The sequence below is a fragment of the Globicephala melas genome, chromosome X (genome assembly GCF_963455315.2).
Source record: "Globicephala melas chromosome X, mGloMel1.2, whole genome shotgun sequence".
Lineage (NCBI taxonomy): Eukaryota > Metazoa > Chordata > Mammalia > Artiodactyla > Delphinidae > Globicephala > Globicephala melas.
Genome location: NC_083335.1, coordinates 88,835,706 through 88,847,466, shown reverse-complemented (window position 1 = coordinate 88,847,466; position 11,761 = coordinate 88,835,706). Strand labels below are relative to the sequence as shown.

General features: G+C 43.3%; 1 protein-coding gene across 1 annotated transcript in view; it reads right to left on the bottom strand.

Moving 5' to 3' along the window:
- Positions 1 to 274: 274 nt before the first annotated feature.
- MAOB (monoamine oxidase B) overlaps positions 275 to 11,761 on the bottom strand; it is a 111,407-nt gene continuing 99,920 nt past the window's right edge. Inside the window, exons 11-15 of the mRNA XM_030834972.3 lie at positions 11,085 to 11,142; positions 8,251 to 8,348; positions 2,916 to 3,027; positions 2,288 to 2,350; positions 275 to 1,272 (exon numbers count right to left, since the gene is read on the bottom strand). Coding sequence (XP_030690832.1) covers positions 1,120 to 1,272; positions 2,288 to 2,350; positions 2,916 to 3,027; positions 8,251 to 8,348; positions 11,085 to 11,142 — 484 coding nt within the window. The 3' untranslated portion in view covers positions 275 to 1,119. The remainder of the gene's footprint in view (positions 1,273 to 2,287; positions 2,351 to 2,915; positions 3,028 to 8,250; positions 8,349 to 11,084; positions 11,143 to 11,761) is intronic.

The following is an 11,761-nucleotide window of genomic DNA, read 5'->3' as shown; positions in this document are numbered from 1 at the left end:
CAATTATTTTGACAGCCTTTTTTCGGGGGCAGAGGGGGTGAAAGCAAGGAGCTGTCTTTTAGCATCCTTATGATATCATTATAAATCATTTACCAGCTGCTCACATAGACACCACCCATGATGGATCACACAATCCAAATGCACGCATCATCTGAGCTTCAAGGAAATTTTGACTCAATGCTTTTAAGCCACAATTATATACCTAATACTGGATCTTGATTTGATTTGTCAAAACCCTTGAAAGTCATTACCCAAAAAGAAAAGGCAACAGACATCTGGTCAATCAACTTTATTTTTAATTACCCAAATGTGTATTAACCTTCGTATCCAGATACAAGGGAGGATACAAGAGGAAGAAAAGACAAGACTTCTACCCTCAAAAAAATTAAAATGAGCTGAAGACACACTGCAGAAGACAATAAAACTTAAGGAAATATACTGAGTAGCACAAAACAACTTAGTACAGAGTAAACCCACACAAGGGGGACACGATAAGCGACCATGGCAGGGAGTAGAGAGGGTGATCGGGAAATTCATCCTGGGAAATGGGATAAAGCAATGGACCTGTGTTCTAGTCAACAAAATATCAGTGGCTTATTGTGGGCCTTGGGCAATTAAGTCCCACCGCTCCTGACTTCAGTTTGCTCAACTCTAAAACAGCAAGTAAGGACAAGGTGGTGTCTAAGTTCTTCCAGCTGTAACAGTACAGGATTCTAAGGACAAATGCAGAGATCTTGGAAGATGTGGACCTTACAGGTAAGAGGAAGGACAAGCACAAAGCCACAGAGGTAGGAAAAAGCTAGTTTTTTGTGCCTGGGCAATGTATACTGTAGGATAGCAAGGACCTTTAACAAGCCTGTTTAACTACTGTAAAGATTCTGAGACCGGTGAACTTGGAAATGGGTGAGACAGAGTGCTAAGCTAGGTACTAGACAATACACAGGAATCAAAATGGAGAAAGAGATATTGTGTTTTCCTGTGGTCGAAGTCTGACTTATCGTCATGCTCTCCACTTCACTCTACATTCTTTGTGTCTTCATGGAACTTTGTTACAACTCCTTCCCCAAACCCACACACCAAATAGAAGCAGAAGAGGGTGTGGTTACAGATGCCCTCTCTTTAGACCCGCACAAGTAGCCCCCTTTTGTGGGCCAGGTAGCCAAGAGCAGTTGCTGACAAGATGGTGGTCAATCCAATCAGCCTCAGCAGGCCGGGCACGGAGGGCAAATGTCTCTCCAAGAAGGTGGTGGTAATGGGCTTCGCAGGGACATCCTGGGTTCAGAGAATATTTGGTGTCAGTACAGAAAGTCTGTATTTCTTCCAGTTCTCCGAACATGACTCACACTTGCCAACCTCTAGGCCATGAAACATCACATTCCCTTTGTTCAGAACATTCATTCCCCGTTCCCCACTGGGCCCTTTACTTAACTAATTCTGACCACTAACTTCAAGTCTCAGTTTATATCTCACTTCCTTCGGGAGCCTTTCCAGTGTCCCCAAACTAAGATGACCCCTTCTTTTTACATTCTCAGCGTGTCATCTTCATGGCACGTGGGCTTTTTTGTTATCATCTGTTCTCCCCACCACATGTTGAGCTCTGAAAGCACTGCTGTATCATTATCCCAGCGGCTGATGCAAAGCAAGTGCACAATAAATATTTGCTGAGTGGATACACCTGTGGTCCACTCAGTCCTCAATCCCATCTCTGACAGAAGCACTAAGACAATGACTTTGGAGTGGCCAGGCTACTGTTTTTAACCTTACACTTGACAGACGAATACCTTTGACCTTTTGGACCCTTGTCCTCTATGATGTGTATACTTCCTTCCAGTCAGGAAAATTTCCTGGGGTTTTTTTACAAAATGATAGGTATATTGAAAATGCATTTTTAACCTAAATCTGCTCCATTTCATTCCACTCCTTTGTCCCCAGACAGGGGATACTGACATATCTTCCTTTCATTTCCTCCCCCCTATCACCAGGTTAGAGATTTATTCAACAGACATTTATTGAGTTCTTAATAAGTCTAGAACTCTCCGAGTAATGTCTCATCCGACCAAAAAATAATTTATTTTTTCCTAATAATCTGTAAGGCATGTGGCAGCTGCAATTTTATCAAAGTTCTTCTAAATCCCTCACCTCTGCCCTAACCCGTGGCATCTCTTTAAACATTCATGGGTTGAATCACTTAGGGGAAGGTCTGTGAATATATACAAGTGTGCTCTATTCATAAGTAATTGTTTTTAGAGGAAAGAGATTTAAATTCATGATATAAAATATAACCTACCACAGACTCTGGTTCGGGCTGCCAGATTTCATCCTCTGGGATCTTTCCCATGGCATGCAGGATCTGAAAAGAAAGCGCATCTTGGTGAATAACAAAAATGACACCATCTTTCTCCTAATCTACTCTTTAAATAAAGGACTAACGATGTCTTTTGGGACATCCATCAAAAACACCAGGGTAAAAGCCAGTGTAGTCCATTGAACCTTTGAAAAGATCCAAAAGGTCTTCGATCTACAGCATAAGAAGGTCCAACCATTAGACTCACCATTAATTTTAATAGCCGTGAACACGCCTTAATAGGGATGAGATGAGAGGAACTGTCGGAAAATATATAAATGAATTCTGAATCCTAGTGTAAACATGTTTGGTTCTATAATATTAGACCTAGGTTATCTCTCAAGTATAGCCATGGTGATCTTTTGCCCCATGGACTCTTTTTACCTTGGACTCATTGTTACTTTTGGGTTAAGGTATTCATTTCACCTGTGACTACTGTGAAAAAGGTGTTTCACTGTCCTTCAGATGGGGGTTCACGGGGAATTGGCTTCCAGGATCTCAGACATATTTAACCTGTTTGTCAGGCCCGTGAGTTGCTTCCTTCCCCACAGCCCATGACCCCAGGCCTTACCTCTCGGGCTGCTCTCTCCCCGGCCTCCACAGCCCCCTCCATGTAGCCACTCCAGTGTGCAGCAGTCTCCGTGCCTGCGAAGTAAATCCTGCCCACTGGCTGGCGTAGAACCCTTGAAAGCAAAGCAAAGAGATAAAAGTGGTCAGTCTCAGAGAGCCAGAGGAGAGCCTTCCCACAAAGACCAAGGCTGGTCCGTTTCCTCAGACTCTAAATGTCAGGAAGTCCATTGGCAATTTTGGAATAACGTTCATGAGTTCCTCCAGTTCTTACATGATCTTTGTCACAGACGAAAAGAAATAAAAGCCAAAGTTCACTCCCGCACCAAGAGCTTACAGGTAAAGGGACTGACATCAATGGAGGTAAAATAAGTATTTGCTTCACATACGTAAAGTGAGGGACTGTATATGCCCAGTCATGGATAGCTGGTTCACCAACTTTGAGCGAGGGGACACGTGCCCCCAGTTTCCCGCCTGGTCATTCCACCAATGAACTTGGCAAATCACTTCCTCTCACTGAGCTCTGGCTTCCCCATCTCCTAAGGGGCATGATCCAATAATTTTTAAAACCTTTTCTATTAGTAACATTTAACAGCTCTGTGAGTATGACTACGGCTCCAAAACCACCATTCCTTGAGCACTTAGCTCTACCAGTGTGAAGAGTTTTACTGCATTAAATTGTAACAGTTAACATTTTGGGGGGCGCCAAACACTCTTCTAAGTGCAGTAATCTTTACCACAACCATATGAGGTCAGTACGATTATAATCCCCATTTTGCAGGTGAGAATATGGAGGTACAGAGGCTGTAGTGGACACTGTGGTGCCCTGCCTAGACCCCCCTTCAAAAATGAAGGACCTTGCTGTTCTTCCCTGCTCTTGGTCCATTCCAGGCCCCCCTCCCCAGTCGACCACCGATCTGCTTTCTGTCTCTATAGATTAGTTTGCATTTTCTAGTATTTTATATAAATGGAATCATATAGTAAAAACAAAAAAACCATGAAGGACTTATTCCCAGGTGCTGGAAGTGCTGCAGGAAGATGGCCTTCTGATGTCAGCCCTCTTTGGCAACTGCCTCCACTAAAGAAAATTGCCTGGTTCAAGGTCATGCCTCCTTCCAGTAGCAATTGCATCCAGTGACTGATCACCACAGGGCTATAAAAACCTGACCCCTCGCCCCAACTTGGGACATTTCTGAAGGGCCATCTTAGTCCCAGAGCTCCCTGAAGGATCAGCTGAGGTCTTCACTGGAACTTCACTGGGAGAAACCCAACTTCTCTCTCTGCCCGCTCCTGCTTCCTTCCTCTGCCTTCCACAGATGTTGATGCCTAGGCTCTCCCTAGTACATATCCTACATGCTCATCTTTGCTTCAGAGTCTGCTTTGCTGAGAATCTAACCAGCAACAAAGACAAAGTAATTTACACTAGGTCATAGCTAGTAAGTAGCAGAACCGGTATTTGAATCCAGGTCATCTGACTCCAGAGCCCACAGTCTTAACCACTTACATCCTCCCTCTATTGAATTATTTTTTTAATCTTTTTAAAGAACTCCATGACATAGCTACAATTATCCCATTTTACACATGAGGAAACTGAGGCTTAGAGAAATGTGTGCTGACTTGCCAAGACCCACTTGCTAGAAAATTGCAGAGCTAGGATTTGAACTAGGTCGACCAGATGTCAAAGTCTCCGTCTTTATGTTATATACTTTTCCTGGTGTATCATCATCATCACTAGTTAACGAAGAGTGCCCATATGCTACACAAAAGGACAGAGTGTCACAGCACTTAGTTTCTACAAGGGGCAGTTTGTTGTTACCCTGACAAAAATACCATAAGGGAAGCACCATCAACATGTCATTATTCATCCTATTCCAGGTTTCCATTATATTACAGATAATGGATGTGGATGTCCAGAGCTAACATCCAGGCTCTGTCTTAGTCAACACTGTATACCACTGGGCCTTTTACAGAAAACCAAATGAGTTGGCTTGAATTGGTGGGTTTTCCTTCACCTACCCTTATTGTTGCCATCAAGCAAAAAGAGGGGAGGAGAATAGAAGATACTATAGAATACTAGAATGCCGATAATAATACACAGCATAATCTGGAATTATTCATAGCCAGCATGGGCTGGAGAGCCTAAGCGTATCCAGGAAGGGTTCTCGGCAAGAGAAGGTAATTTTGCTTTTTCCACGTTCATTAAACAGTGCTGCTTTCACCACATGAATCACTGTTTTCAAACAGACGGAACCCAAATTGGAAACCTCTGGGAGGCCTGGCCAAATCCTAGAATTAAATATTAGAAGACAGAATAAAGGCTTAGAGAATTAATCATGCCGACTACTGGAATGTAAAAATGTAAAAACTAAGAATTTATTTCAAACAGGCAAAGATATCTTCCCTCCACTTGTCACGTGGAAATCTTCTTCCTTTGGGGAAAAAGAAAGCCCCAAAACTGGGGAAGAAAAATCCCTGCCGTTTCTCGTGCAGGTGAGGGAATAGACATTATAGGATATTTCCACGTATACGTCCTTATGTGCTTTACCGCTACTTAATCACTAAAGTGTTGGGTTGGCCAAAAAGTTCATTCGGGTTTTCATAACATCTTACAGAAAAACCCAACCCGATATTTCAGTCTAAGAAATCAACACACATTTCTTAAAGTAAAAAACCTTAAGAAATGTGAGTTTATTTTTTTACTAGAGTTGTACTGTCAATACTGTCCTCTGTCTTCCATTTGGAAGCAGAACATTTACTGTGTAATTTCTAGGCCATGAAGATAAAATTCCTTGCAGTATCCCAAATGTCATGGACCCGAAAGGTCAAGGGAACCCCTGCGGGCCAGTTGTCCTTGCTTGGATTGAGAGGTATGTCACTAAGATATGCTCTGCTTCAGTTTCCATCCTACAGATTGAAGCTAGTCACATGAAGCCTGAAACATGGCCCTGAGAAGGAGTAAAGATGAAGGAGGGTGCTGCCATGTCACCACAAATGCCTGATATGATGGGGTTTATCTTGCTTCTTTCATGTGGTCAGGGTCAGGCTAGTGCAGGTGAGTGTCCTTCCCCCCCCGCCCCGCCCCCCACTGACCCCATCACTCCAAAGGCATTTTCCTGACACTCCTTATGGGATTGAGCATGAAACTAGCCACTCCGTGGTCAGAAATCTAATCACATCACAAAACTGATGGTCTTTCTCTGTTGAGAGGTTAAGTTTTGTATTCCTAAATGTGTTCTATGAAGCAAAGGATCCTATCTGCCTTTCTTACTCTCTATCCTATCCTCAAAATCACCCATAGGGCCCAGCCGTGTAACTTTTCCCCAGACATTCCATGAACTTGTTAGATTCCTGCAGGAAGCGTTTGCTCAAATGGTTCCGTCTGCCTAGAGTACATTCCCCAATAGCCTTTTCTCTGCCTTCTACAATTCTCAGGTGGTATGTGTATTATGAAGCCTTCTCAGCTTTCTCTAGGTAAGGCTAGCCCATCCCTCCCTGGGCCCCCATAGCATTTTTATGCCCCTCTATTCTTAGAGTACTTACCATAGTATGTTTGAGTCAATGTTTGATATTCTCTCCTCTCCCCATCCCTACCCTAGCTCCTAACACCGTCAGCTCCTTTACAGCAGGGAGGGCTTATCTTGGTACAGGCAAACTTTGTTTCGTTGTGCTTTGCTTTATTGCGCTTCGCAAATATTGCATTTTTTTTTTTTTCACGAATTGAAGGTCTGTGGCAAGCCGGCATTGTCAGATGATGCTTAGCATTTCTTAGCAACAAAGTATTTTTTAATTAAGATATGTAAATTTTTTTAGACATAATGCTCTTGCACACTCAATAGACTACAGTATAATGTAAACATAACTTTTGTACGCACTGGGCAACCAAAAAGAAAATAATTTTGTGTGACTCGCTTTATTGCAGTAGTCTGGAACCGAACTCACAATATCTTCGAGGTCTGCCTATATATTGAAGTTTTCAGCAGAGTGTTTGGCCAATAGTTGGCACTTAGCCAATAAGTGCTGAATGAAACAATTACTACGGACATATTCTACAATCAGCATATCCAAAAATTAACTTAATGACCAGTAGCTAATCAGGTGGCACCCTCTGAATGATCTCATAGATGATATTTTACCATCTTCAGGAAGATGAGGAAAGTGCTCACCAAAGCCATTATGTATCCTCTCACAAGCAGGTTTTTTTTTTTTTTACGGTACGCGGGCCTCTCACTGTTGTGGCCTCTCCCGTTGCGGAGCACAGGCTCCGGACGCGCAGGCTCAGCGGCCATGGCTCACGGGCCCAGCCGCTCCGCTGCATGTGGGATCCTCCCGGACCGGGGCACGAATCCGTGCCCCCTGCATCGGCAGGCGGACTCTCAACCGCTGCGCCACCAGGGAAGCCCACAAGCAGGTTTTAATCCTTCTTTGACTGGTTTTCACAAACAGATTGATTAGCCATTTACATTTACTAATACCCTTTTTTTGTTGCATACTCAGCCTTTTACTCATCACTCTACATTTCCTATTTTGTTTAGATTGAGCTCTTGGCATTAAATGATTACTTCGTTTAGTATTACTTCGATGGTCATAATAATTACTACTATATTACTAATTCATACCTGGTTGTTGTCATCGAATACAATGAACTAAACACCAATGAGTCACACCTGGCTGCACAACACTGTAAATGCTAAAAGCCATTGAATTATACACTTCGAATGGGTGAATTGTATGGTATGTGAATTATATCTCAATGAAGATGTGAAAAATAACTTATGCTCCTGTTAACATACTGATTCTTGTCTACTGTATGCCATCTTGCACTTTCTCATACACCTGCTAAGGAAAGTGAGGTCCAGAGAGGAGAAGTGACCCGTCCAGGATGACAAAGTTGGTTATTGGTAGGATCAGGGGGTGGAACCCAAGTCCCTTTACCCCCAGTCTAGAACACAATTTGCTTTTATAATGCTGTACCCATGTTGGCATTTATACAGTGCCCATTGAGGAAGTTCTACTGAGCCCTAAACTCAGTATAAAGACACTTCTTCTGACAATATAAGTGAACCCTCTATCTAAATTCCTATTCTTATGCTGCCACCTTCTTTGGTTCTATTGATTGGGATTGCTCCTTCAGAGGAATTAAGAGTCAAGGGCACCACCATGATGCAGAATTATAATGACTTCATTAGTGAGATTCACGAGATCCAAAGGAAATTGGGGATTTGGGGATTTTTTTTCCAGCATTTACAAGGAACAGCGGAGAAGAGCTCCACGAACCTTCTTAGAGTTATGGACTCAGATTCAGGGAGTTTCAGTTAGAACTGAGCCCACTTTTACTCTACCTTCCGTACTGAGTCAGGATCCCTGGGGGGAAGTAGGTCGTGTAGCAGCCCCCGGAGTACTGCTCCTCACACCAGTTCTTCTCTTCATAGTGCACCGGCTGCAAGGCAGAGTGACAAAAACTCAAAGGAGACTCAAAGGAAGCAATCTAGTCTCGAATAAATCAAACACAGTCCAGTAGGCTTCCTATTGGACAACCAGTATCTGTCTGAAATAGAGCCTTATTATCCCGATGTTTTTAGAGATAGGACTTTGGGCAGGTAAATGTCCTTGGTAATAGACTTCTAAGAAATTCTGACTTAGAAAGTTTTCTCACTTGGTTCATTCATGTCCCAGGTACTGTTCATAAGCTGCAATTGTCTAGCTCTATGTTTAAACTGGCCTTACATGTTAAGAAGTTTTTAGTGCCTAATGGTTTCAAGACAAGTTTAAAAAGGGATTTATGCTTACTGGAGTAAGGAGGATGAAAAAAGTAGAAAAGCATGCCTGTTAAGGAAAAAGAATGACCAGATTCATTTTTTTCATGCAAGTCAACTTCGTTGAGAGAAGCTAGAACAGACAGATTAATGTTTTCATGGGACGTAGGCACTTCTGTTGATGGCGATGCAGGCAGCTATCGGTCTGAAAAATATGTTTTTGCCATGAACAGGCAAAACATTAGCTGAGATTTTGCAAAGTTCAAGCTCTTTACTACAATAACTAAACATGTGTTATCATTATTATTATTATTATTATTTTGTGGTACGCGGGCCTCTCACTGTTGTGGCCTCTCCCGTTGCAGAGTACAGGCTCCGGACACACAGGCTCAGAGGCCATGGCTCACGGGCCCAGCCACTCCGTGGCATGTGGGATCCTCCCGGACCGCGGCACGAACCCGCGTCCCCTGCATCGGCAGGCAGACTCTCAACCACTGCGCCATCAGGGAAGCCCAGGTATTATTTTGGAAAGATAAAATCAACACGGCAAGTCTTAAGAGAAAAATGTGAGCATAAAAATAGATTTGGAAAAGATGTTTTGTTTTAAAAATTTGCAGTCACACATGGGACTTTGGATAGTCATTTGTAACGAATCCTATTTACAAAGCACGAGGCCCTGTCTGAGGGGCGTAAGTTGCTCTGATGCCTCAGGCCCGGCCCTCTTCCATCTCATGAGCCTCCTTCTCTGGCTGTCTCCAGCCAGGGGATCAGAAGAAAGGTTGGACTTCATCTTTCACCTTTCCTTGCTCCCAGGACGGACACCAAAGCAAGTGCCCATCTCTGTGCCAAGAGCAAACAACAGCATGACCAACTCGTTTTTTTTTTTTTGGCCACGACTTGTGGCTTGTGAGATCTTAGTTCCCCTACCAGGGATCGAACCCAGCCCCTCAGCAGTGAGAGCTCGGAGTCCTAACCACTGGACAGCCAGGAATTCCCAGGACCACCTCATTTTTATCACCAGCAATTAATCATCCACATTCTTCTTAGGAAAAGAGACTTTCCCATATTAAAAATAATCAACTTTTTGGGAAATTGAGCACAACTTCTTTCCCCTCCCACTGGGGTTTTCCCTGAACAACCATCTCACAGGTTGTCGGAGAATCCTCAGCTCTGCACTGCCTCAGCCTGAGGGCGTCTCAGAACATAACTTCAAAAAAGCTTGAGTATCTACCAGGGAGAAATATCTTGAACCGAATATTTAAACAGAAAGACCAGTCAATTTTAGCAGCTGTGGTAGGATTAATTTTTAATGTGTATATACTTTGGGTCTTGCCACCTCACTCATATTACACTTGCGCCCAGAGGCTATGCTTATATTTAAACTTGTTAAAAGGTGTGTGAAAGCAAAAAAATGAAACAAAACACATTCTTCATTATTATTATGTTTCTCTCCAAACCAGTCAATTCATCATTCTTGTTCATTTACTGAGGAGGAATCCCCCAAACCTTCAAGAGCGTGTGTTTCACCTATAACAAGTAACTCTTGCTTTAAAAGGATGAACCAAAATGACAAATTCAAAAGCCACAACAACTTGACTAGGAGGAGGAAAGCCACTGCAAAGCTGAGCAAAGTAAGTGTCTGAGGGATAAGATGAAGCCATGTAGCTGTTCAACTAGGTCAAGGCGTGCACTGCAGAGATCTGGATGTAAGAGGCTTAACAAGTTAAACATTCTTAGCCCCTTTATTAGATTTTCTCGTGCTTTAACTGCTCATTTGTACATCCTTTTCCATTGTCTTCAAGTGCTGCACGGATAACTGGATTTAATAATAGCTTTCAAAAGGTGACGTAATCCGTGTCAAAACATTAAAAACCCAGCAGTTGTGAATGGAACGAGAATGTCGGTTCATGGTTTTAAATATTGATGAAGGAGGTCGTTATGGCTAATGGTTATGGGCCCTTTGGGCCCTTTGACTATCACCAAATGCCCCTACCGCACTGCCTCCCTACCCATCCCATCCCACCTTTAACCACCCAGTGGGGAGGGGAACTACTTTGAATTTGAAGATCACAGCTTCCTCAGGCTACCTGCCAAGATGTCTAGGAAACTCAGCTGACAGGGCTCACCTTGAGCCAATCAGCATGTCTTCCCTGCTACAGGAAGAGCTCTGAACTCAGGGACAAGGGTAGCACCACCTAAAACACATCAGCGTTGCAAGGTGCTTAAGCTGCCACTAGCACAGCCAGGGCCCATACTCTCTGGGACAACTCATAAGTTTACCAACTCTGGTGCAGACTCCTCCGAGAATAGATCAGGGAAAACATGAGCTCTAGAGCCCTTCTTGCACAAGCCCATCCCTGCTAGCCCCCTGACAACAAAGCAAGATCTCTCTCCCTTAGGGAAGGGTTGGGAAGCCTTACGTGCAAAGCTTCTTGTGAGCCCAGAACTTTTGCGTAGAGGTCACAAAGTTTCTTCAACCTATGGGAAGAGAGGGGGAAAAATAAGTGAAAATGAGAAAGGAAGAAAAAGTCAAAGATGTACCTATGATTCCCATCATTCAAAAAGATTCTGAGCTATTGCTTCCACTTGACATTTCATTGTAATTTTTCAAAACAAGGCACCTTGTTCTAGTTCCAATATCTTAAATCTGTGAGGTCACAAATAGTTTTTAAAGAAAAGAAAGTGATGCACTGCCTGCCTCACTGGGGGCACACAGCAATTTGTTCATCCATTCAAGAAAACGTTGTGTACCTGCTGTCAATTTCCTAAGCACTGGAGATTCTGGGAGGACTGAGACATGATTCTTGCTCACCTTCCTTTCTCTCCCCATCCCACTAAGAGGAAATGGGCAAAGTGGAGCAGGAAAAGCTTCGAATTCTGCTTCTGCCTCTTCCATGCTATGAGGTCTTGAACAGGTTACTTAAACTCTCTGACCTTTAGTTTCATCAACAAACTCACCTGATTTTTTTCACTAATGATGGTAAAACAATGTGGTCTCAGGACCAGCAACAGCAGCTGCATCACCCGGGAACTTGTTAGAAATGCAGATTCTCAGACCTCATCCCAGACCTTCTAACTCAGAAACAGCAGTGGCAGC